This window comes from Scyliorhinus canicula, chromosome 6 (assembly GCF_902713615.1).
Source record: "Scyliorhinus canicula chromosome 6, sScyCan1.1, whole genome shotgun sequence".
NCBI classification, from domain to species: domain Eukaryota; kingdom Metazoa; phylum Chordata; class Chondrichthyes; order Carcharhiniformes; family Scyliorhinidae; genus Scyliorhinus; species Scyliorhinus canicula.
The window spans coordinates 121,491,014-121,518,999 of record NC_052151.1 but is presented as its reverse complement, the minus strand read 5'-3'; the positions used below and the strand labels follow the sequence as shown (position 1 = coordinate 121,518,999).

Sequence of the window (27,986 nt, the reverse complement as noted above, 5' to 3'; positions counted from 1 at the left end):
CTGGTCTGGCCTATATATGACTCCACACACACAACAATGTGATGGACTCTTAACTCCCCTCTGAAATGGCCTAGCAAGCCACTCAATTGCAGCAAACCACTACAGAAAAGTCAAATAAGACAAACCTGTGCACTGGAAATGGCAAAGGCACACCCTGCCCAGTCAACCAAGGAAGTTCACTACTTTAATATCTAGGGACCTGCCAAAATTGGGGCAGCTCCTTCACACTGGTTAGCAGTGTTGCTTCACAGCGCCAGGGTCCCAGGTTCAATTCCCGGCTTGGATCACTGTCTGTGCAGGGTCTGCACATTCTCCCCGTGTCTGTCTGGGTTTCCTCCAGGTGCTCCAGTTTCCTCCCACAAGTCCTGAAAGATGTGCTTGTTAGGTGAATTTGACATTCTGAATTCTCCCTCTGTGTACCCAAATAGGCACGGAATGTGGCGACTAGGGGATTTTCAGAGTAACTTCATTGCAGTGTTAATATAAACCCACTTGTGACACTAATAAAGATTATTATTAATCTTCCTTCAGAATATCCTGTTCCACTAGAGGGACAGATCCATCAGAGTTGTTAGCACAGTGGTTTATGGTGGGGGGAAAGTGGCCCTGGGAGTCCTCAACATTGACATTGAATGCCATGAAGTCTTTTTGCATCGGGTCAAGTGTGAACAAGTAACCTCCTGCTTAATATCACCTGCCACCTCTCCCCTCAACTGTGAATCAATAATCCTCCATGTTGAACACCACTTGCAAGAAGCATTGAGAGTCCACCACCAAGAGTAACTCAGTGCCACCAATACTGACTGAGTTGGCCAAGTCCTGAAGGACATATCTGTCAGTCTCGGTCTCCACTAAGTGGTGAGAGAACTAACAAGAGGGAATAACTCAACCTCATCCTCACTAATTTACCTGTTGCAAATACATTTATCCATAACAGTACCAGTCGGAATTCCTGTGGGTACAAAGTCTTGTCTTCACATGAAGGAAACCATCCAATGTATTGTGTGGCACACCAATGTACTAAATGGGATAGATTCAAAACAGATCTAGCAGCTCAAAACTGGACATTCATGAGGAAATATGGGCCATCAGAACTGTACTTAAACATAATCATTAAACATACGGCCTGGCACATTCCCCTCTCTACAATTCCCATCAAATGAGGGGCCAACTCTGACTCAATGAGGAGTGTAGAAGAACAGGCCAGTGGCAGCACCCAGCATTACTAAAATGAGGTACCAACCTGATGAAGCTACAAGACAGGATTATATACATACTAAACTAGATAGGAATAATATGATTAGGGATAGTCAGCATTGTTTTGTGAAGGGTAGGTCATGCCTCACAAACCTTATCGAGTTCTTTGAGAAGGTGACTGAACAGGTAGACGAGGGTAGAGCAGTTGATGTGGTGTATATGGATTTCAGTAAAGCGTTTGATCAGGTTCCCCATGGTCGTCTATTGCAGAAAATACGGAGGCTGGGGATTGAGGGTGATTTAGAGATGTGGATCAGAAATTGGGTAGTTGAAAGAAGACAGAGGGTGGTGGTTGATGGCAAATGTTCAGAATGGAGTTCAGTTACGAGTGGCGTACCACAAGGATCTGTTCTGGGGCCGTTGCTGTTTGTCATTTTTATAAATGACCTAGAGGAGGGCACAGAAGGTTGGGTGAGTAAATTTGCAGACGACACTAAAGTCGGCGGAGTTGTAGACAGTATGGAAGGATGTTGCAGGTTACAGAGGGACATAGATAAGCTGCAGAGCTGGGCTGAGAGGTGGCAAATGGAGTTTAATGTAGAGAAGTGTGAGGTGATTCACTTTGGAAAGAATAACAGGAATGCGGAATATTTGGCTAATGGTAAAATTCTTAGCAGTGTGGATGAGCAGAGGGATCTCGGTGTCCATGTACATAGATCCCTGAAAGTTGCCACCCAGGTTGATAGGGTTGTGAAGAAGGCCTATGGTGTGTTGGCCTTTATTGGTAGAGGGATTGAGTTCCGGAGCCGTGAGGTCATGTTACAGCTGTACAAAACTCTGGTACGGCTGCATTTGGAGTATTGCGTACAGTTCTGGTCGCCTCATTATAGGAAGGACGTGGAAGCTTTGGAACGGGTGCAGAGGAGATTTACCAGGATGTTGCCTGGTATGGAGGGAAAATCTTATGAGGAAAGGCTGATGGACTTGAGGTTGTTTTCGTTAGAGAGAAGAAGGTTAAGAGGTGACTTAATAGAGGCATACAAAATGATCAGAGGGTGAGATAGGGTGGACAGTGAGAGCCTTCTCCCGAGGATGGAGGTGGCTAGCACGAGGGGACATAGCCTTAAATTGAGGGGTAATAGATATAGGACAGAGGTCAGAGGTAGGTTTTTTACGCAAAGAGTGGTGAGGCCGTGGAATGCCCTACCTGCAACAGTAGTGAACTCGCCAACATTGAGGGCATTTAAAAGTTTATTGGATAAGCATATGGATGATAATGGCATAGTGTAGGTTAGATGGCCTTTAGTTTTTGACTTCCCATGTCGGTGCAACATCGTGGGCCGAAGGGCCTGTACTGCACTGTATCGTTCTATGTTCTAAACAGAAGATGCATGCAATGAGACAAAGCTAAGCGATCCTGTGACCAATGAATCAGATGAAAGCTCTGCCACACCTAGTGTAAATGTTGATGAACAATTAAGCAACTGACAGAAAAAGGAGGCTCTGTGAACATCCCCATCTTGAATGATGGCAGAGCCCAACATTTGTGCAAAAGTTGGAGCATTTGCAACCATCTTCAGCCAGAGCCATCCTAGCCCAGCATCCTCCTGACAGTCCCTGCATCACAGATACCAACTATTCGCCAGTTTGATCCACTCAACATGATATCAAGAAATGGTTGAACACACTGGATTCAGAAAACAGTGGATCCTAACAGTGCTGAAGAAGTGCAGCAGAACTAAACAAGCCCAGAGTCACGCTGTTCCAGTACAGTGGAAAATTTCCTGGTATGCCAATTATTGCCTCATCAATCTACTCCTGATCATCAGCAAAGTGGCGTTGTAACAGTGCTATGAAGTGATGCTTGCTCGCCAACAAACTTACCTTCGAAGCTCAGTTTGGGTGCCACCCAGATCACTGCTCAAGACCTTATTGCAACCAAAGCCCGAACATGGGCATAAGAGCAAAATCCCAGAGGCGAGGTGAGAATGACTGCCCTTTATATCAAGGCAACATTTAATCAAGGGTGCCCTAGTAAAAATCCGGGCAAAAACTCTCCACTGTTGGAGTCAAACCTAGCACAAAGGAAGATGGTTGTGAATGTTGCAGACCGATCATCTCAGCCCCAGTACAATACTGCAGAGGTTCCTCGGGGTAGTGCCCTAGATGCAGATATATTTAGCTGCTTTATCAATGACCTTCGCTCCAACATTGTTTTCAGTAGTTTTTACAACTCCTCAGTTACTGAAGTGATCAATGTCCGCTTTCAGCAAGACCTGGACAACAGTTAGATTTGAACTGATAAGTGGCAAATACTATTCGTGCCATGCAATTTCCAGACAAAGACTATTTCCAGCAAGAGATAATCTAACTATCTCACCTTAACAATTAATGGCTTTACCATCACTGAATCCTCCACTATTAGCATCCAGGAGGTTATCAGTGGCCAGGAACTTAACAAAACCAGCCACATTTAAAAAAATGTATTTTTACTGGATGTGGGCTTTGCTGACAGGGCCAGAATTTGTTACCCATGCCTAATTACCCTTGAGAAGGTGGTGGTGAGCTGCTTTCTTGAACTGCTGCAGTCTGTGTGGTGTCTACAGAAACAGTTAGAGGCTGGGATTTCTGACTTCCTAAAAATTGTTTACCATCTGCAAGACAAATCAGGCGTGTGTGTGATGAAAGTGTGATGAATACTCCATGCTTGCCAGGATGATTGCAGTTCCAAGAACACTCAAAAAGCTCAACACGATCTCAAGTCAAACCAACCAGCTTGATGGCCACCCCATTCAGAACCTTAAAAATTCACCCCTTCCACCGCTGGTACAAAGTAGCAGCCTGTACCATCTAGAAGATGGTTTAATTGATTTGTACCAGAAGGAGGGTACCAGCAGACGACTCAATTTCTGCACCACCACCACAATGGACCCCATCAGTCTCTCAGCAGACGCAGAGGAATTAATCAGGCGAATGAGGCTCCGGGAATTCTTCCACAGACCCCAGGAAGCCGACAGCGAACCCAAAGAGATGACCAACGAACTGGAACAGCAGACCGAGAGATCTACGGTACGGCAACCGAAAAGGAAAGAGTCGAATTGGACCCCTCCGGAAGGCCGCTGCCCTAGACTCGACATGCATGCTCAAGCCGTCAGGAGTCGTGTCAATGCCAGATTCATCAGTCTCATTCACAAGACAGCCCCGAACGTCACCAAGCACAATGCAACGCCATCCGCGCTCTCAAGACCAACAGCAACATCGTCATCAAACCAGCAGACAAAGGAGGGGCCACCGTCATACTGAACAGAACGGACTACTGCAAAGTAGTATACCGACAACTCAACAACTAGGAACACGACAGACAATTACCCGCAGATCCAACCAAGGAACACATCCGCCAACTCAACAGACTGATCAAGACCTTGGATCCAGACCTTCAGAGCACCCTATATGCACTCATTCCCACGTAATCCCCGCATTGGAGATCTCTACTGCCTCCCGAAAATACACAAGGCCAACACACCAGGCCGTCCTATCGTTTCAGGGAATGGGACCCTGTGTGAGAACCTCTCTGGCCACATCGAGGGCATCTTGAAACCCATCAGACGAGGTACGCCCAGCTTCTGTCGTGACACGTCGGACTTCCTACAGAAACTCAGCACCCATGGACCAGTTGAACCAGGAACATTCCTCGTTACAATGGACGTCTCGGCACTCTACACCAGCATCCCCCATGACGACGGCATTGCTGCAACAGCCTCAGTCCTCAACACCGACAACAGCCAATCTCCAGACGCAATTCTGCAACTCATCCGCTTCATTCTAGATCACAACGTCTTCACCTTCGACAACAAATTCTTCATCCAGACGCACGGAACAGCCATGGGGACCAAATTCGCACCTCAATATGCCAACATCTTCATGCACAAGTTTGAACAAGACTTCCTCACCGCACAGGACTTTCAACTGACGTTATACACCAGATACATCAATGACATTTTTTTCCTTTCGACCCACGGCGAAGAATCACTGAAACGACTACACGATGACATCAATAAGTTCCATCCCACCATCAGACTCACCATGGACTACTCTCCAAAATCAGTTGCATTCTTGGACACACTCATCTCCATCAAGGACGGTCACCTCAGCACTTCACTTTACCGCAAGCCCACAGATAACCTCACGATGCTCCACTTCTCCAGCTTTCACCCTAAACACATTAAAGAAGCCATCCCCTATGGACAAGCCCTCCGCATACACAGGATCTGCTCAGACGAGGAGGAGCGTAACAGACATCTACAGATGCTGAAAGATGCCCTCGTACGAACGGGATATGGCGCTCGACTCATTGATCGACAGTTCCAACGTGCCACAGCAAAAAACCGCACCAACCTCCTCAGAAGACAAACACGGGACACAACTGACAGAGTACCCTTCGTCGTCCAGTACTTTCCTGGAGTGGAGAAACTACGACATCTTCTTCACAGCCTTCAACACATCATCGATGAAGATGAACATCTTGCCAAGGTCATCCCCACACCCCACTACTTGCCTTCAGACAACCGCGCAACCTCAAACAAACCATTGTTTGCAGCAAAGTACCCAGCCTTCAGAACAGCGACCACAACACCACACAACCCTGCCAGGGCAATCTCTGCAAGACGTGCCAGATCATCGACATGGATATCACCATTACACGTGAGGACACCACCCACCAGGTACGCGGTATATACTTGTGCGACTCGGCCAATCTTGTCTACCTCATACGCTGCAGGAAAGGATGTCCCGAAGCGTGGTACATTGGCGAGACCATGCAGACGCTGCGACAATGAATGAACGGGCATCGCGCGACAATCACCAGGCAGAAATGTTCCCTTCCAGTCGGGGAACACTTCAGCAGTCAAGGGCATTCAGCCTCTAATCTCCGGGTAAACGGTCTCCAAGGCGGTCTTCAGGACACGTGACAACGCAGAATTGCCGAGCAGAAACTTATAGCCAAGTTCCGCACACATGAGTGGGGCCTCAACCGGGATCTTGGATTCATGTCGCATTATATTCACCCCCCACCATCTGGCCTGGACTTGCAAAATCCTATCAACTGTCCTGGTTTGAGATAATTCACACCTCTTTAACCTGGGATTACCCCTATCTCTGGATCTGTAAAGATTTGATAACCCGCAAATGCTCGCATTCCAGGCATTGTCTGGCATCTTTGACTTTGTCTATATAAATGTTTCTGGAACATATCTCTTCATTCACCTGAGGATGGAGCAGTGCGCCGAAAGCTCGTGTTTGAAACAATCCTGTTGGACTTTAACCTGGTGTTGTAAGACTTCTTACTGTGCTCACCCCAGTCCAACGCCGGCATCTCCACATCACATCTCCAAGATGCACTGCCGCAACTTGCCAAGGCTACGTCAATAGCATCTTCCAAACCTATGACCTGTCCCACCTAATTGAATTCTTAATTCTTAATTTCTAACACTAGGGTCCTCAGTTGTGCTTGACTTACGAGGTACAAGTAACAACCATTTATGAATCAAGTAGAATTTATCAAGCAAGATTTTACGTATACTTAACACGAAGGAGTTAAGACAACAGGAGTCACTCATCTCTCAAGACCATTGAGGTTTTGGGTATTGCCAGAACATACAGTGTCCTTCTCTTCTCTGTCTTCGAAGTGATGTTGACCTGTGTCCAGAAGAGTCATACCCTGGAAGCCAAGGTATCATTGTGCCAACAAGGATTAAGATGTTCCAACTTTTATCCCCCAGTCTCGTTATTCCGCCTCCCTTATTTTGATATAGTCTAAATTCACCATTAGTTGTAGGGTGCAAGCCAGCTCGTATCACCCCACCTCTGTAACTAGAACCATATAGACTAAAGACAAGCGTTCATCTTTTTCCTCTGGGTCCCTCAGAGTTTATGTTCCACTGAAAACAAATGATACATTTCCTTCAGATACAGTGCAGTTACAAACAAAGTCTTGCCAATAACACTTCATACCATGCTATCAGAAAATAAAGGTGACCTTCTGGTACAAATTAATGAAACCAATGAATGGTTTGTTTAAAGATAACGTGTCATTCTAATGACAGGCTGCTTTTAGCCATTTCTCCAAACAGAATCTGACTTCGGCATTTAAGTCATAAAAGAATACAATGTCTATTTGTCACAAACAGCAGCCTTCCTGTAAAGAATCCCAACTAGCAGAAATTCAAACTGAACCATTTAGAAAGTGGTTAAGGAATAAAATCCATGGGCGAAATTCTCCGCCCCCCACGACGGGTGGGAGAATAGCGGGAGGGCCTTCCCGACATTTTTGCCGCCCTCCCGCTATTCTCCCGCCCCCCCGCCGAAGTCCCGACCCGAATCGCTGCCGCCGTTTTTTTACGGCCGGCAGCGATTCTCAGCTGTTAGATGGGCCGAAGTCCCAGCCCTTTCCGCCGTTTTTACGAACGGCAAACACACCTGGTCTTGCCGTTCGTAAAAACGGCGTCACAAACTCGCTATTAATAACCATGGCACCGATTACGGCCGTGCCAAGGGTGCCATGGGCCCGCGATCGGTGGGCACCGATCGCGGGCCCGATGCCCGCGCACTACTTGTCCTTCCGCCGCCCCGCAGTATCCATTCGCGGGGCGGCTGAGGGGCAACCCGGCTCGCGCATGCGCGGGTTTTGCGCAAAACCGCGATGACGTCACCCGCGCATGCGCGGGTTGGAGTCTTCCAAACTGCGCATGCGCGGCTGACGTCATATGACGCGTCAGCCGGCGCTAATTCCGGCAAGCGGGCTTAACGATTTTCGTTAAGCCCGTCTTGCCGGAGCCTACGGCGTCGGGCTGCTAGCCCCGACCGGGGACCAGAATCGGTCCCCGGTCGGGAAGGGGCGCGCTGCCGTAAAACCCGCCCGGGTTTTACGGCAGCTTTACGATTTCTCCCGTTTTGGGAGAATCTCGCCCCATAGGTTTTACAGACTAACAACAAATGCTCAAAATTAGTAGAATTATCAAAATCTTGGGCGCGATTCTCCGCTCCCCAGGCCGGGTGGGAGAATCGCGGGAGGGCCGCTCTGACACCCCCCGTGATTCTCCCGCCCCCCCGCAAAATGACGTGTCGTGTTTTGCAACACGCCGCTCAGAGAATCGCGGATCGCCGTTTTTCACGGGCCTGCCATTCCCGACCTGTTCACGCCCGCGGCAACCACACCTGGTCACTGCCGGCGTGAACATAGCGCAAAAGGTAAGTTTGGGGCCTGTGGGGGGCGGAGAGGTGATCGAGCACCACGGCCGTGCTCGGGAGGGGACTGGCCCACCGATCATCGGGCCGCCGTCTCTAAGAGACACACTCTTTCCCCTCCGCCGCCCCACAAGATCAAGCCGCTACGTCTTGCGGGGCAGCGGAGGGGAAGACGGCAAACGCGCATGTGCCGGTTGCCGCCGGCCAACCTGCGCATGCGTGGCTGACGTCACTAAGGCGCCGCCGGCCGCGTCATTATCGGCGCACCGCCTTGATGCGAGTCTCACGAAACGCCGCTCCTAGCCCCCCCCCCCCCCCCTTTCCCGGGGGGGGGGGGGGTGGGGGGGGTGGAGAATAGCGGGCGAGGAGCGATCTCCGACGCCATTGCGGAGAATTCCGCCCCTTATACCTCCACCTTCTCTAGTGAAATTGGGGATGGTCATTAAATGTTGCAATCGCCAACAATGCCCACAACCCATGAACAAAGCAATACATAATTTGAACAGCATTGTAGCTGTTTGTGCCATAGAAGGTTATTATATAAGCTTATTGCTATGGGTGGAAACTTCTGTTTATTTTTCAGAAGTGTTGTCTCATGCAGGAAAAGCAGCGTGCAGCCCACTGGCTGTGCTGCTGGATTTTCCCACTGAATTTGTAAACAATTTGGGGGGGGGGGGGGGGGGGGGGGGGGGGGGATGAAGCTGAAGGCAGGTCTCACAATATGCAGTTGGTAAGGGGGGCCAATCTAATAAAAAGGATCCTTCCCCCAGGCACACTCCCTCCTCCTCCCAGGGAACCCTGGCCCCAACTCTGACCGCCCCCCCAAAGGAACCTTCCCTGGGCCCTGCCCTCTGGCAGTGGAAGTGCCAGGGCAGCTGTTTTGGGACACACATTGGATTTTCCGGCCTGCTGTCATTTATGCCCACCCAAGGGTGGAAAATATTTTTTTTTCATATCCATAGAGATAATCAAACCACATAATATTGTGTTTGCCGGACCTAAACCCCTCTTGGAAATAGTTGTTTGAACGAAGTGTTCCTTATATAAACGTTCCAAAACTGAAGCAGCCAGCTACATTCTCTGCACTTCTCATTGTCTACACTGAACTGAAACTTTAATACAAAGGTGTATTGTGAAAATCAATTACCTTTTCACACAACTATTCGACTAACGTTATAGAACATAGAACATACAGTGCAAAAGGAGGCCATTTGGCCCATCAACCCTGCACCGACCCACTTAAGCCCTCACTTCTACCCTATCCCCGTAACCCAATAATCCCTACGAACCTTTTTGGACACTAAAGGCAATTTAGCATGGCCAATCCACCTAATCTGCACGTCTTTGGACTGTGGGAAGAAACCGGAGCACCCGGAGGAAACCCACGCAGACACAGGGAGTACGTGCATACTCCACACAGGCAGTGATCCAGCGGGGAATCGAACCTGGGACCCTGATGCCATGAAGGCACAGTGTTAGCCACTGTGCTCCTGTGCTGCCCTATGATATAAGGCTTAGTGGGATTCGAACCCGGATCCCCAGAGCAATACCCTGGGTCTCTGGATTACGAGTCCAGCAACAATACCACAGCACCACTGCCTCCCCTAATTACCTTGCATTTACCCTATAAAGAGGTGTGATTAAAGACCAGGGATATGTAACTTAGAGAGCTGGACAGGCTCAAAGCTCCAAATTGCCACTTCCTGCACTGGAAAATTCTGTGATTGTGCTTTTTTTCAGAAGTTTCATCATTCTCTTACTCATCTCCTCCTGAGAGAAGTAACTCGTGCTACGATAGGGGCAGCACGGTAGCACAAGTGGCTAGCACTGTGGCTTCACAGCGCCAGGGTCCCAGGTTCGATTCTCCACTGGGTCACTGTCTATGCGGAGTCTGCACGTTCTCCCCGTGTCTGCGTGGGTTTCCTCCCGGTGCTCCGGTTTCCACTCACAGTCCAAAGACATGTAGGTCAGGTGGATTGGACATGCTAAATTGCCCTTAGTGACCAAAAAGGTTAGGAGGGGTTATTGGGTTATGGGGATAGGGTGGAAGTGAGGGCTTAAGTGGGTCGCTGCAGACTCGATGGGCCGAATGGCCTCCTTCTGCACTGTATGTATGTTCTATGTATTCTATGAGTAAAGATGCAATTCAATAAAATAACCAAACCGTGTGTGACTTCAGACCTGCATGTCTATGGTGTCTGTTCAGCTTTAGGGATGCCACAGTCAAGCCCAATCGCGATCTCACTTTAACATTCCCACATTTTCATCATGGGTTAATGGGTAGCAATTAGTTTTATTTTTATTCATTCATTCATAGGATTTCAACATTGTTGGCCAGCCCAAATTTATTGCCCATCCCTAATTGCCCTTGAGAATCGCTGCAGTCCATGTGGTGAGATACACTCACAGTGCTGTTAAGGAGGGAGTTCCAGGATTTGACCCAACAACATTGAAGGAGCAGTGATAGATTTCTAAGTCAGGATGGTGAGTGACTTGGAGGAGAACCTCCAGGTGGTGGTGTTCGCATGTATCCTATTGCTCTTGCCATTCTAGATGGTACTGGTTACATGTTTGGAAGGTGCAGTCCAAGGAGGCTTGATGAGTTACTACATAGATGGCACATACTGCTGCTACTGTGCGCCAGTGGTGGTGGAGGAATTAGAACAGTACAGCACAGAACAGGCCCTTCGGCCCTCGATGTTGTGCTGAGCAATGATCACCCTACTCAAGCCCACGTATACCTATACCAGTAACCCAACAACCCCCATTAACCTTATTTTTTTAGGACACTAAGGGCAATTTAGCCTGGCCAATCCACCTAACCCGCACATCTTTGGACTGTGGGAGGAAACCGGAGCACCCGGAGGAAACCCACGCACACACGGGGAGGATGTGCAGACTCCACACAGACAGTGACCCAGCCGGGAATCGAACCTGGGACCCTGGAGCTGTGAAGCATTTATGCTAACCACCATGCTACCGTGCTGCACTTATTGGCAGCCTTTTTTTTTGACTAATCTGGAGGACCAACACAAACTGGGCCAGTTTTCAATTCTATGTTTCTGTGTAATTGTCTTCCTTTCAGTCTAAACCAGCAGTGCTAAAATCAGAATCCTTTTCACCAACTGAAATTTAAAATATACAGTATGATAATTGTATTACTGGGCTGATAATCCAGAGAATATGAGTTCAAGCTCCACTATTACTTGAATTCAGCCAAAAGAAAATCTGGAAATTAGAGGCTAGTATCAGTAAAAATGACCGCAAAGTTTTCAGATTGCTGCAATAACCCAACTCATCCACTAATGCCCATTTAGAGAGGAAAACCTGCCATTTTGATCTGCATCATTAACTCTGGAGTAACCCAAGGATCTATTTTTGACCTTCTCCTCTGCCTCATCCACGCTCTGCTCGACCTCATCCACCCTCTCCTCTATCTCATCCACCCTCTCCTCTATCTCATCTACCCTCTCCTCTATTTCATCCACCCTCTCCTCTATCTCATTCACCCTCTCTGTCTCATCCATCCTCTCCTCTATCTCATCTACCCTCTCCACGACCATATCCACCCTCTCTATCTCATCCACTCACTCCTCTGCCTCATCTACCCTCTCCACGACCATATCCAACCTCTCCTCTATCTCATCCACCCTCTCCTCTATCTCATCTACCCTCTCCTCTATTTCATCCACCCTCTCCTCTATCTCATTCACCCTCTCTGTCTCATCCATCCTCTCCTCTATCTCATCTACCCTCTCCACGACCATATCCACCCTCTCTATCTCATCCACCCACTCCTCTGCCTCATCTACCCTCTCCACGACCATATCCAACCTCTCCTCTATCTCATCCACCCTCTCCTCTACCTCATCCACCCTCTCCTCTACCTCATCCACCCTCTCCCCGACCTCATCCATCCTCTCCTCGACCTCTTCCATCCTCTCCTCGACCTCATCCACCCTCTCCTGTATCTCATCCACCCTCTCTACCTTATCCACCTCTCCTCTATCTCATCCACCCTCTTCTCTACCTCATCCATCCTCTCCTCGACCTCATCCACCCTCTCCTGTATCTCATCCACCCTCTCTACCTTATCCACCTCTCCTCTATCTCATCCACCCTCTTCTCTACCTCATGCACCCTCTCCTCTACCTCATCCACCCTCTCCTCTCCCTCATCCACCCTCTCCCCGACCTCATCCATCCTCTCCTCGACCTCATCCATCCTCTCCTCGACCTCATCCACCCTCTCCTGTATCTCATCCACCCTCTCTACCTTATCCACCTCTCCTCTATCTCATCCACCCTCTTCTCTACCTCATCCACCCTCTCCTCTACCTCATCCACCCTCTCCTCTCCCTCATCCACCCTCTCCTCTATCTCATCCATCCTCTCCCCTATCTCATTCACCCTCATCCGCTATCTCATCCTAACAGCAACACATGGTCTGCAGCAGTTCAGGAATGTAAGCTCATCACCACCTTCTCAAGGACAATTAGGGATGACAATAAATGCTGATGTAGACTGTGATGCCAACATTCCATGAATGAATTTTTTTAAGAGGCATGTAAAATTTGCACTTCTCATGTTTTAGAATATATAAAACAATGTTTTTCTTTATTTGTTTTAAATTAGGTACTGTTGCTCTCTGGAATCTGAATACAACATCATTATTGTTGCGAGTCCAACAAGGAGATGGAACTTTGAAAGTCTATCCTTTCCATTCCTTTGTTGCACATGACCATGCTGTCAAAGCCATTGTTTGGAGTAAAGCCCACAGGTAGGAAACTAAGAATGTGAGAAAACAAATTCAATCCTGTTGAAACAGGCATTAGAATAATAATAATCGCTTATTATCGCAAGTAGGCTTCTATATATATTTCTGCATTATCCAAAGGTTTCAAGCGAAATGGGGGCAAAGGTATATGAGTTAAATTGCAGATTGGCCATAAACTTATTAAATAGTGGAACAGGCTTGAAGGGCTACATGACTTACTCCTGTTCCTATTATCACAGACAGAATTTGTGGGGGGTTGTGTTGTCAATGATCAATGCGCTTGCATGTGAAAGATGTAGGTTAGCCTCAGAGTGATAGTCCCAATTTAAATAGACCCAGCAATACACTCTGCGAGTTTGATTTAAACATGCAGGTTATTTCTTGTTATACACTTTCCCCGTACATCTAAAGTACAATGTTTCACTCACTGGACTTGCACACCCTGACCCATATACACAATGATTAGATACAGATTAAGATGCTACAATTTATGATTGTCTCAGTCTCTTCTATAGCAGGCCTGTAGTTTCCTGGATGAGTTATGCTTTATAGTTGAAGCAAAGATCTTGTAAAGCAGACGATTCTCAGTAAACTGAGAGGTTTCCTGTAATCGAATATCCAGGAGGTTGAAATGAAAATGAAATGAAAATCGCTTATTGTCACGAGTAGGCTTCAATGAAGTTACTGTGAAAAGCCCCTAGTCGCCACATTCCGGCGCCTGTCCGGGGAGGCTGGTACGTGAATCGAACCGTGCTGCTGGCCTGCTTGGTCTGCTTTAAAAGCAGTTTAGCTCAGTGAGCTAAACCAGCCCCTAGGTTGGTTCTCAGATTAACTTCAAGTTGGAACAGGTTGGAGGTGTCCACCTCCTTGGCTTATTTATTACCTTGGCTGCTCAGATGCAGCTGGTTCAATGGCTTTCTGTCTTTGCAGAAAATCATCTTGCTGTTAATTTAAAAGCAAACAGAAAGCTTTGGTTTCTCATCATGTGACCATTTTTAAGGCCAATGGGCGCATTTCTCCGCCCCCCCACGCCTGGTGGGAGAATAGCGGGAGGGCCTCCTGACATTTTTCACGCCCTCCCGCTATTCTCCCCCACGCCTGACCCACGCCACGAATTGCCGCTCGCCGTTTTTTATGGCGAGCACCGATTCTCCGAGGCCGAGCGGCCGGGCCTTCACGCCCGTTTCACCACGGCAGCAAGCACACCTGCTTGCTGCCGTCGCAAAATGGGCGCCAGATGCCCGTATGGGGCATCTAGAGGCCCGATTGGCACGGGAGCACCACGACTGTGCTCGGGAGGGGACAGGCCCGCGATCGGTGCCCACCGATCGTCAGGCCAGCGTCCAAAACAGACACACTCTTTCCCCTCCGCCGCCCGGCAAGATCAAGCCGCCACGTCTTGAGGAGAAAGACGGCAACTGCGCATGCGCGGCTGACGTCATCGGCCGCGTCAGCCGCCGTGACGCTTGACGTGCGGCCTTGACGCACGGGCCGCGCTCCTAGCCCCGCCCGGGAGGGAGAATCGGCCCCGGAAGTGGCCGTGAAGGCTGCCGTGGGTCACGGCCTGTCCCACGGCAGCCTTTACGATTCTCCGCATTTGCGGAGAATCTCGCCCAATGTCCTTTTCCAAATAAGGTAGGCGGTTAGATCCATAATATATCCTGTGTGGTAGACGGTCTGTGTCTTTGTATCTGAATGACCCATTCAATTTGGAATGTGCCTTTTGAGGCAGGATTAGTTTCAATGCACAAGAGAAATTGGGTGATCTTAGGTGGCGATCTTTTTGTAGCCTTTGGTGGTCAGTTTTTAAAAATATAACAACTAGTTTGAAGTTCAGAATATATTGGGACAAAACACTGTGAAATCCATTTCCTTGCTGGTCTTCTGGGCCAATAACTAGACCCATGCAACGTTGTTCTGAGTCAAAGGTGTAAAGATGGATAAGAATTGCTGCTCTCTCTGTCGCTTTTGTGTTTCCCCTTCCTCCTCTCTGAAAGCACACTGATCAATAGTGTAGCTTTGAAGCTGCATCAGACTTGGCACTGCAAATTAAGGTTACCTTCGCACTATGTTACTATATGGCAACAATATGTCAGAGTACATTAACAAGATCTTTCTGCTTCAATAGTTGGACAGGTGCTATACAATATTTCCTTGACAGAGACAGTCCAATTGTGGTAGATTAAGTATAATAAGGATTAAATACAAAATGGGGGAGCAGAGAGAGAGCTTTATTTTGCATGTGGCACACCCAAATGAAGTACAGCATGAAGGAAATGTATACCCATCAGAAAAAGAAGTTTAGAATTTCCGTAGCTGACATACATGATATAAATTGAATTCAAAACAAAAATCTTTGTGTATTTCAAATGTTATTTTTGAAAATGAGTTCCAAAAGCCAACAAAACAAGTTAATTGGCAAAGACAAAATATTCCGGATGTTTGAAATCCAAAATAAAAATAGAAAATACTGGAAACCACTCAGCAGCTTAGGTAGCAAATTCATTGCCAATGTTTACATAGCAATATGCAAATTCCAGGTCTGTGAAAAGAAGCATTATTTAAAACCATTTTCTCATATTTTCCTCCCATATGTTGCATCGCACTTATGAATAGCATTTGGTAGAATTGTCACTTACTGAGCCAAATACTGCAGTGACAGCACCAAAAAAGCAAATTGCAGATTGATTCCTTTTTCTCCTCTTCAGCACTCATTATGTATGTTTCTCACCAACACAGCTGCAGTTTATAATATCCTACTTTTTCAGATTGTGATAACAATCTGCCTCTGAATTGTGGTCCATAATCCTCACTTCAAAGCAAACTTGAAGAGAAAATAAATCTCAAATATTTTACAGGCTCATCTACTTTGTGTTAAGTTATTATAGCATTTCTTTAATGTTGCTGGAGTTTGCTTGTTATTTGTCCAGTCATCTCCAATGATGGGAGTCAAACACTCTATTGTTACCATACACTCCTTGATGTTATCCTTTTTGAATGGTTATATGTAATTTTCTGTTCTTTCTATGTGAACCTAGACTCGGGACATTATTCATCAAAAGAGAATTTATATTGACAGCACTTGTTCTTCCGTGTCCCCCACCCTGTCAAGAATGGTGTTTCTCTTTAAAAATTGCTTGGTGTCTTTCATGTGCATTCGGTCATTCTAAACGACATAGGGTCGGATGATGTGGAGTCTGTGTGGGTAGAATTGAGGAACCACAAAGGCAAAAAAACCATAATGGGAGTTATGTACAGACCGCCTAACAGTGGTCAGGACCAGGGGCGCAACATGTACCGGGAAATAGAAAAGGCATGTCAGAAAGGCAAGGTCACAGTGATCATGGGGGACTTCAATATGCAGGTGGATTGGGTAAATAATGTAGCCAGTGGATCCAAAGAAAAGGAATTCATGGAATGCTTACAAGATGGCTTTTTGGAACAGCTTGTCATGGAGCCCACAAGGGAGCAGGCTATTCTGGACCTAGTGCTATGTAATGAACCAGACTTTATTAAAGATCTTAAAGTAAGGGAACACTTAGGAAGCAGCGATCATAATATGGTTGAGTTCAGTCTGCAGTTTGAAAGAGAGAAGGCAAAATCGGATGTAATGGTGTTACAGTTAAATAAAGGTAATTACGAGGGCATGAGAGAGGAACTGGTGAAAATCAACTGGAAGCAGACCCTAGCAGGGAAGACAGTAGAGCAAAAATGGCAGGAGTTTGTATGCATAATTGAGGACACTGTACAGAGGTTCATCCCCAAGAAAAGAAAGATTATCCAGGGAGGGATTAGACAGCCATGGCTGACAAAGGAGGTCAGGAAATGTATCAAAGAAAAAGAGAGATCCTATAAAGTGGCCAAAAGCACCGGGAAATCAGAAGATTGGGAAGGCTACAAAAACAAACAGAGGTTAACAAAGAGACAAATAAGGAAGGAGAGGATCAAATATGAAGGCAGGCTAGCCAGTAATATAAGAAATGATAGTAAAAGTTTCTTTCAATACATAAGAAACAAACGTCAGGCCAAAGTAGACATTGGGCCAATTCAAACTGATTCTGGAAGGCTAGTGATGGGAGATGAGGAAATGGCTGGAGAACTTAATAAGTACTTTGCGTCTGTCTTCACAGTGGAAGACGTTAGTAATATCCCAAAAATTATAAAGGGTCAGGGGGCTGAGTTGAGTATGGTTGCCATTACAAAAGAGATGGTGCTAAAAAAGCTAAAAGGTCTTAAAATTGACAAATCTCCTGGCCCCGATGGGCTACATCCTAGAGTTCTGAGGGAGGTGGCTGAAGAAATAGCGGAAGCGTTGGTTGAGATCTTTCAAAAATCACTGGAGTCAGGGAAAGTCCCGGACGATTGGAAGATCGCTGTTGTAACCCCCTTGTTCAAGAAAGGATCAAGACAAAAGATGGAAAATTATAGGCCAATTAGCCTAACCTCGGTTGTTGGTAAAATTCTAGAATCGATCGTTAAGGATGAGATTTCTAATTTCTTGGAAGAGCAGGGTCGGATTAGAACAAGTCAACATGGATTTAGTAAGGGGAGGTCGTGCCTGACGAACCTGTTAGAATTCTTTGAGGAGGTGACAAGTAGGTTAGACCAGGGAAACCCAGTGGATGTGGTCTATCTGGATTTCCAAAAGGCCTTTGATAAGGTGCCACACAGGAGGCTGCTGAGTAAGGTGAGGGCCCATGGTGTTCGAGGTGAGCTACTGGCATGGGTTGAGGATTGGCTGTCTGACAGAAGGCAGAGAGTTGGGATAAAAGGTTCTTTTTCGGAATGGCAGCCGGTGACCAGCGGTGTCCCACAGGGTTCAGTGTTGGGGCCGCAGCTGTTCACCATATATATTAATGATCTGGATGAAGGGACTGGGGGCATTCTAGCGAAGTTTGCTGATGATACGAAGTTAGGTGGTCAGGCAGGTAGTGCTGAGGAAGTGAGGAGGCTGCAGAAGGATCTGGACAGTTTGGGAGAGTGGTGCAGGAAATGGCTGATGCATTTCAACGTGAGAAAATGTGAGGTCTTGCACTTTGGAAAAAAGAATCCAAGCATAGACTACTTTCTAAACGGTGAGAAAATTCATAATGCCAAAGTACAAAGGGATCTGGGAGTGCTAGTCGAGGATTCCCTAAAGGTAAACATGCAGGTTGAATCCGTGATTAAGAAAACGAATGCTATGTTGTCATTTATCTCAAGAGGGTTGGAATATAAAAGCAGCGATGTGCTACTGAGCCTTTATAAGGCTCTGGTTAGGCCCCATTTGGAGTACTGTGTCCAGTTTTGGGCCCCACATCTCAGGAAGGACATACTGGCACTGGAGCGTGTCCAGCGGAGATTCACACGGATGATCCCTGGAATGGCGGGTCTAGCATATGAGGAACGGCTGGCGTTCCTGGGATTGTATTCATTGGAGTTCAGAAGGTTAAGGGGAGATCTAATAGAAACTTACAAGATAATACATGGCTTAGAAAGGATGGACGCAAAGAAACTGTTTCCGTTAGGCGAGGAGTCGAGGACCCGTGGGCACAGCCTTAGAATTAGAGGGGGTAAATTCAAAACAGAAATGCGGAGACATTTCTTCAGCCAGAGAGTGGTGGGCCTGTGGAATTCATTGCCGCAGAGTGCAGTGGAGGCCGGGACGCTAAATGGCTTCAAGGCAGAAATAGATAAATTCTTGATGTCGCGAGGAATTAAGGGCTATGGGGAGAATGCTGGGAGGTGGAGTTGAAATGCCCATCAGCCATGATTGAATGGCGGAGTGGACTCGATGGGCCGAATGGCCTTACTTCCACTCCTATGTCTTATGGTCTTATGGTCTTATTCTCTTCATTTGTGAACATTAATCCTGTATCACTGTACCGTCTAATTTTCAGTGAAAATCTTATTGCCCTACAATAATTGCACTTTTTATGTTGTCCTTTTCTCCCTACTCTGTTTTGTACTTTCCTTTCACTGCTCTGAGGGTTTTAGAGCCATGGGATCATATTTAAGAAATAAGGAAAAACCTACTTTTATGTGGCACCCTTCACATTCTCTACACAATCTATACTAATTGACTACTTTTGAGAAGCAGTTGCAATTGTGTGGTCATATAGTTTACATGTAATTAACACCTCTACTGCAATGGAAATATGAGCCTAAAGCTCGTTCTGAGATCCTAGACTTGAAAGCACCAGTTGACTGAATCTGAGGCCTCTGACAATCTTGTGAGCGTTTTTTAAAAAATTACATTTTCAGGATGCAGACCTCACTGGTAGTCACCATTTGCTGCCCATTCCTGATTGCCATTAGAAGGTTATGGTAGATCATCATCTTGTCCCTCTGGTTGTGGTATGATGCAATTTGAATGGCTTGCTACTCATAAGAATAGGCCATCTGGCCCCTCGAGCCTGCTCCGCCATTCAATAAGATCATGGTTGATCTTTTTGTGAACTCAGCTCCACTTACCCGCCCACTAACCGTAACCTTTTATTTCTTTACTTTTCAAAAATCTACCTAGCTTTGCCTTAAAAACATTCAAGTAGGTATCCTCAACTGGTTCACTGATAAGGGAATTCCACAGATTTCCAACCCTTTGGGTAAAGAAGTCCCTCCTCGACTCAGTCCTAAATCTGCTTCCCCTTATTTTGAGACTGTGCCCCCTAGTTCTAGTTTCATCCCACTAGTGGAAACAACCTCCCTGCTATTATCCTATCCATTCCCTTCATAATTTTATATGTTTCTATAACATCCCCTCTCATTCTTCCAAATTCCAATGAGTATAGTCCCAGTCTACTCAGTCTCCCCTCATAAATTAATCCTCTCAACTCTGGAATCAACCTAGTGAACCTCCTCTGCACCCCCTCCAGTGCCAGTACATCTTTTCTCAAGTAAGGAGACCAAAACTGTACACAATATTCCAGGTGTGGCCTCACCAGCACCCTGTACAGCTGCAACATAATCTCCTTGTTTTTAAACTCCATCCCTCTAACAATGAAGGACAAAATTCCATTTGCCTTCTTAATTACTTGCTGCAGTTGCAAACCAACTTTTTGTCATTCATGCATAAGGACACCCCGGTCCCTCTGCACAGCAGCATGCCGCAATTTTTTATCATTTAAATTATAGTCTTAAATGCTGTTATTCTTACCAAAATGGATGACCTCACATTTAGCAACATTGTACTCCATCAAACTGTCCCTTTGTAGACTTTCAGTGTCCTCTACACATTTGGCTCTATCACTTATCTTCATGTCATCTGCAAACTTTGACGCATTACACTTGATCCCCAACTCCAGATAATCTATGTAAATTGTGAACAATTGCGGACCCAATACTGATCCCGGAGCCATACCATTAGCCACTGATCGTCAACCAGAAAAACATCCATTTATCGAGCTACCTGCTGCTTTGAGCTAACCTGCTGCTTTGCTTCCCGTTAACTATTTTACTTCCGTAGTTTTACACCCCCACCCCCTCCATTTGCTCATTTAAAGTCCTTGAGACCTTCCTGTTTATTCTTTTCGCTAGAACACTGGTCCCAGATCAGTTCAGGTGGAGACCGTCCCAACGGTACAGATTCCTCCTATTCCAATACTGATACCAGTGTACCGTGAAATGGAACTCCTCCTTCCTGCGCCACTCCTTTAGCCAAGTATTTACTTCCCTAATTTTCTCATCCCTATGCCAATTTGCATGTGGCTCGGTTAGTAATCCAGAAATTTAAGACCCTTGAGGACCTGTTTTTTAATTTAGTTTCTCTGCTTCATAAGAATTAGCAGCAGGATTCGGTAATTCAGCTCCTCAAGACCATCCCGCCATTCAGTACCATCATGGCTGATCTCCTCTCAGCCTCAACTCCACTTTCCTGCCCATTCTCCATAGCCCTTCAACCCATTACGAATTAAAAATCTGTCTATCTTCTCAACTTTATTCAATGTCCCACCATCCGCCACACTCTGAGGTAATCAGTTCCACAAATTCGCAATCCTTTGAGAAAAGTAATTTCTCCTCATCTCTGTTTTAAATTAGCTACCCCTTAACCTAAAATGATGATATCTCATTCTAGATTGCCCCACAAGAGAAAGCATCCATTCTATGTTTATTTTGTTCATACCTTTTATCATCTTATGCACCTCAATTAGATCTCCCCACATTATTTGAAACGCAAGAGTACCGGCCTAAACTGCTCAATCTCTCTTCATAAGACAAACCCCTCAACTCTGGAATCAATCGAGTGAACTGCCTCTAAACACCCCTCCCCAAATAAGGGCCCAAACTGTATGCAGTACTCCAGGTGCGTGGGGTCTCATTAGTGTCTTGTATAGTTGCAGCAACACTTCCTTACTTTAAACTCTATTTCTTTAGTTATAAATGCCAATATTCCACTTGCTTTCTTTATTAACTGCTGTACCTGCATGTTAGTTTTCTACAACTCATGCACGAGGACACCCAATCCCTCTGCACCAGAGCACTCCAAATTCTCTTACCATTTAGATAATAAGTTGCCTTTCCATTTTTCCGACCAAAATGGATGATCTCTCTCATATCCACGTTGAACTCCACCTGCCACATTTTGGCCCTCTCACCTAACCTATCTATATCCATTTGTAAAGTTCGATGGCCGACACGGTAGCGCAGTGATTAGCACTGTTGCTTCTTATCACCAGGGACCCAGGTTCGATTCCCGACTTGGGTCAGTGTCTCTGCGGAGTCTGAGACATTCTCCATGTGTTTGCGTGAGTTTCCTTCGGGTGCTCCAGTTTCCTCCCACAAAGACGTATTGTTCGATGAATTGGACATTCTGAATTCTCCCTCGGTGTACCTGAACAGGCATCGTAAATGTAGTGGCTAGAGGACTATTTTAGTGTCACCTGCAAATTTCTATTCCTGCATCCAATTCATTAATATATATGTTGTAAATAGTTTGGGCCTGAGGACTGAATCCAGTGTTACCCCACTAGTTAAATATTGCCATCCAAAAGAAGACCCATTTATCCCGACTCTCTGTCTTCTGTCAGTTAGCCAGTTCGGAACTTCCGGTGGCGACATGCAGGTGACTCCTGCTGGAGTCTTTGGTTTTTGGACTGTTAAGTCCGGTTTCAGGGGTAGTTTTTGATGAGACGGGGGGGGAGTGAAAGTCCGGCAGAAAGAAAGATGGCTTCGGCTGGGCCGTTGTGTGGGGCTACCTCCACCATGGTTGAAACTCTGACCGAGGTGATGCCGATGGAGTTTGAAAGCTGGAGCTGCTTCAGAGGGAAGTGGTTTCACTTAAACAGTAGGTGGAGGAGGTGATTGCCCCGATCTAGGTGACAGTGAGGAAGACGTCGGTGCGGGAGCAAGGAGAGAAGTTGAAAGGGGTGGAGGAGGCACTGTCGCAATGACCAGTTCACCTCGATGGGCAAAGAGCTGCGGAGAGTGGTGGAGGTAAACCACGGATTCACAGCCAAGGTGGAGGACCTGGAGAACAGGTAGAGGAGGCTTGATTTGAGGATCGTAGGTCTGCCCGAGGCCAACCAAATATATTGCAACGGTGTTCGTCGAGTTGACGGGGGAGGGGGAAGAATCCTCCTGCTATGTTGGACAGGACACATCAGTCGCTCAGATTGAAGCCTAAAACTAATGAGTCAGCAAGGGCGGTCATAGTCCACTTCCACCGCAACACGTGAACAAGATGTTCTTGAGCTGGGTGAAGCATAGAGGAGAAATGAAGTGGGAGTGCGTTGGCATATGCACATAGCTAGATCTGATGGCGGCGAGAAGGCGTGCGGCCATTGGATGGGTGAAAGCAGCTCTGTTTGGCAGCAAAATGAGGTTCAGAGTGGTCTATCCAGTGAAGCTGAGAGTGACTCAATTCGAAGGACTTTTACTTTGAGACGGTGACGGGGAGGTGACGGGGGCGTTGGTTAAAGCTGAAGGACTTGGACTGAGATGAGAGTTGTGAATTGGACTTTGTTGGTGGGGACGGGAAATGTTTTTCTTATCGAGTGTTTTTTCCTTGGATGGGGTTTTTTTTCTGTCTCTTAAATGCGGGGGAGGGTAATTACATGTGTTCTTGTTTTTCCTTATGGGTGTGGTTTCTTTGTGTCTTTTGGTTTGAGGGAGGTGGGGTATGGGCACCTGGTGCAGGTTACTGAGGAGGGGGCAGAGGACTGGCAGAGGACACCGTGCTAGCAAATGGAGGTTGGCTCGTGAATGGGGCTGTGGTGGGGAATGGGCTTCGGTCATTAGACCTTGGTGAAGCAGATTTTGATGGACCTAGGAGGTGTGAATGGTGGGGGGGGAGGTTATCAATACTGGGTGAAGTGTTTGCAAGATGAAATGGATGGGGGCTTTTGGGAGTGGGAGGGGATCGATGTGAACAAAAGGATGGGGAAGGTCCAGCTGGATGGGCGGGACCCGGGGCAATAGTGATGGCGGATAGGAGGGACAGGGGGTGAAAGATATCTGGCCAGGTGGTGACATGGAACGTGAGGGGGTTAGGGGAAACCGGTGAAGAGAGTATGAATTTTTGCACATTTGAAGAGTTTAAAAGCTAATGTGATGGCGCAGGGTGAAGGACAGATGAGACTTAGGAAAGGCTGGGTGAGCCACATGTTCCATTCGGGGTTTGATAGTAGGGCTCGGAGTGTGGCAATTTTGGTGGGTATGCGGTTTAGGTTCCAAATGGAGAAGGTGGTGGCGGATCAAGGGGGCAGGCAAGTGATCGTTACTGTCACTCATCCCCTTCTTTCCAGCACCTTCTGGGACTTCAACATTCCTCAAACTCCTTATAACTTCCCACACCAACTCATCAAAAACTGCCCTTGAAACCGTGCTTAAAAGTCCAAAAACCAAAGACTCCAGCAGGAGGCACCTGCATGTCGCCACCAGAAGTTCCGAACTGGCTAACTGACAGAAGACAGAGAGTCGGGATAAATGGAGCTAAGAAGCAACAGTGCTAACCACTGTGCTACCGTGTCAGCCATCGAACTTTACAAATGGATATAGATAGGTTAGGTAAGAGGCTGGTGATGTTGTTAAGCATATATGCCCTCAATTGCGATGATGTGGGGTTCGTGAAGAGAACGTTGGCTGCCACTCTGAATCTGGATACGCATGAGCTGATAGTGGTGGGGATTGGAACCGTGTTGGAGCCGAGGGTGACCAGGTCCCAGTCGTGCTCGCTGTCCCTGTCGCAGTCGAGGGAGGGTCGTTGGTCGGGCTCATGTGGGAGAGTATTCAGCAATTGTGATCCTGGATCACACTTTGCATTTGACAGACATAGTACTGGAGAGGGGCCTAGAAGCCGGGTGGAGGATGGATGTGGAGCTATTTGAGGACTTGAGCTGCTGTGACAAGATAGGGAAGGCGATTGAAGAGTATGTGAGGTTTAATTGCATGGGGGAGGTCTCACCGTCGGTGGTCTGGGAGCCTCTGTAGGTGGTTGTGAGGCGGGAGGTGATCTTGTTTCAGACCAAGGTAGATAGGGAGGAGAGGGGGGAACGCCAATGGTTGGGAGAAGAGATTTTGAGCTGCATGGGGAGGTCTGCGGGGAACCCTGATCCGGGGCACCTCACAAAGAGAAAGGAGTTGTATGCGAAGTTCGGCCTACAGTCCGCAGGGAAAGCAGTTCGTCAGTTGAGAAGGGCGAGGGGGAGCTGTTTATGAGTACAGGGAGAAGGCAGGGCAATCTGTTGGCAGGCCAGCTCCGTAGGGAGGCCGTGGCGGGAGAGATGATTTGGGACAAGACGAGGGAAGTTACTGTTGGCTCCAGAACAGATTAATAAAGTGTTTGAGGAGTTTAGTATAAGGGACTTGTATAATGACGGAGCCACCAGAGATGAGTGGGAAATGAGGGAGTTCCTGGGCAGGTTAGAATGCCTGAGGTTTTGTGAGGTGGAGAGGGCTAAGCTGGAGGAGCCAATAAGGTTGGAGGAAGTGAAGGTGGCAATCGGGAGGATGCAGGCAGGGTGCAGAGGCTTGTCATCGGCGCCTTATGCAACAACTGCACCCATGCCACAGGGATGCAGGCAGGGAAAGTGACGGGGCCGGATTGATTCCCAGTCGAATTTTACAAAGAATTTAAGGTAAGCTGGCACCGTTGATGTTGGAAATGTTCAAGGGTGCGATAGACAGGGGGGGTTCTTGCTGAAAACGATGGGGCAGGCTTTGGTCTCGCTGTTGCATAAGAAGGACGAGGATTTAGTGGAGTATGGGTCAAACAGGCTCATACTTCTGCTGAATGTGGATGCCAAGATATTGTTGCTGCTGTTAAGGTTGGAGGTTTGCCTTCACAGGGGGACTGGGGAGGATCAGACAAGGTTCGTCAAGGGCAGACAGTTGTCACCAAATGTGAGGAGGCTGCTGAATGTCGTGCTTTCTCCGGCAGAAGGAAGGGAGATGGAGGTGGTGGGGCTGATGGCATTAGATGCAGGGAAAGCGTTTGATCAGGTGGAGTGGGGTTACTTGAAAACTGTGTTGGAGAAATTTGGGATTGGGCAGAAGTTTGTGGCATGGGTATAGTTGTTGTATAAGGCGCCGATAACGAGCCTATGCATGAATAATCTGAATTGAGGGTATTTTGCTTTGCACAGGAGAACGAGGCAGGGGTACCCCATGTTCTCCCTTCTGTTTGCATTGGCTGGACAACCCTTGGCCATTGTGCTGGTGAGCTCGGAGTTGTGGAAGGGGATAATGAGGGCGGGAGGAGGTGGAGCAGAGGGTGTGCGGATGACTTGCGATCTATTTCAGAGCCGGGTTCTTCGGCGGACATAATGGGTTTACTTCCAAGATTTGGGATGTTCTCTGGGTATAAGTTGAATTTGGGGAAAAGTGAGTACTTTATGGTCAATTCCCCAGGGTTGTGGGCTGGGGTGGGGGGGGGGCTACTATTGTGTTTGGCAGTGTCACAATTTAGGAATCTGGGGGGTGCAGGTGACCCTGGATTGGGCAGGTCTCCGGAAGTTCAATTATACTAGCTTGGCGGGGAGGGTGATGGCAAATTTGCTGAGGTGGGACAATCTTCCTCTGTCATTGGCTGGCTGAGTACAGGCAGCATAGATGAAGATTTTAACGTGATTCTTGTTTTTGTTTCAGTACCTGGCAGTCATTTGCCCAAGACATTTTTCAAGGGGGTGGACAAGCTGATCTCCTCATTTGTCTGGGCAGGGAAGATGGCCAAGATAAGGAAGGTTAGAAGGTTACACTGCAGATGGATGGCAGGGGGCGGGTGCGGGAGGGGGTTGCTAGGTCTCCTGATTTTGATGTCTTACTTTTGGCGAATGCAGAGAAGGTTCAGGGATGGAATAGGGAGGTGGGGGCTTTGTGGGCGAGGATGGAAGCGTGTTCATGTGGGAGTCAGGGTTGCGGGCACTGACAACAGCACCGCTCTAGGTGGCCCTAGGGAAGTACTCGGTGAGTCCAGTTGTGGTTGCCACATCGAGGATCTGGTAGCAGTTTGGGCAGCATTTTAGGTTAGGTCGCGGGGATGCAGATTAGGGGAAATCATGGGTTTGAGCCGGGGAGGATGGAAGCGAGGTTGTGGGGTGATTAAACTGTTTCTGGGAGGTGGTTTACGTGCTTGGAGGAGCTGAATGAGAAGTTTGAGCTGGCACAGGGCAACAGTTTCCGGTATATGCAGCTGCAGGACTTTGCGAGGAAGGTCTTCCTGACCTTCCCGATAGCGCCAGATTCCTCGCTGTTGGAGGCGGTATTGTTAGCGGGGGTGGGGGGGGTTGGAGAGGGGGGCCTTCTCTGCGATTTACGATTTTGGAGGAGGATGGGGTGTCCAAGGAGGGGTTTAAGGCAAAGTAGATGGAGGAGCTGAAGGCGGTGCTGGAAGAGGGATTGTGGCGCGAGGTGCTGCGGAAGGGTGAACGAGGCTGAGGTTGGTACAGCTGAAGGTAGTGTAGAGGGTGCCCATTACAAAGTCTGGCTGTTTGAGGGGTGCAGGATGTCTGTGAGCGATGTGGGAGGGGCCCTGCGAACCATGTACATAGGTTTTGGGCCTGCTCGTATCTGGAAAGGTTTTGGAGGTCGGTTTTCAGCACCATTTCGGGAGTTTTGCATGTGGATGTGGAATCTGGTCCCCCAGAAGCCACATTCAGGGTGTCGGACTAGCCGGAGTTATAAAAAAGGTCACAAAACGTTTCAGGCGAGTGCGGGGGCAGATATCTTAGCCTTTGCCTCGCAGATTGCTCGTAGGTAGGTCTTGTCAGGGTGGAGGTCAGCTTCTCCATTCTGTGCCTGGGCATGGTGGGGGGACCTGCTACAGTTTTTGGCCCTGGAGAAAATGAAATTGGCACTAAGGGAGGGTGAGTGATGGATTCTACAATAGGTTCATCTTGCCTTTTGGGGAGTTGTCTACCATTGACTGATGGGGAGGGTAGGGGGTGGATGCTTCATGTGTTTAGGGGTGGTTGTTTTTGTAAATTGTAAAATGTGGAAAATTTGGATTAAAAATACCTTTTAAAAAAAAAAGTTAGCCAGTCTTCTATCCAAGCTAGTAAATTACCCCTAATCCCATACTGATCATACTTTGTGCATTGACCTTTTGTGCAGTACCTTATCAAATGCCTTCTGGAAGTCCAGATATATTACATCTACAGGATCCCCAATATCCACTCAGCTTGTTACATCTTGGAAAACTCCAGCAAATTTGTCAAACATGATTTACCCTTCTTAAAACCATGCTGACTCTGATGGATTGCATTTTCATGAGAATCAACAACAGTTTCATGGTCATTTTTACTGATGACCTTTTTATTCACTTTTTTAAAACTGAATTCAAATTTTCTTTCTGCAAG

The 27,986-nt window shown here is 47.4% G+C and overlaps 1 protein-coding gene across 1 annotated transcript in view; it reads left to right on the top strand.

Annotated features, from left to right (window-relative positions):
* gtf3c2 (general transcription factor IIIC, polypeptide 2, beta) overlaps positions 1-27,986 on the top strand; it is a 152,404-nt gene that overhangs the window by 80,652 nt on the left and 43,766 nt on the right. The window contains 1 exon segment of the mRNA XM_038801041.1: positions 13,074-13,218. Within this exon segment, the coding sequence (XP_038656969.1) occupies positions 13,074-13,218 (145 nt within the window).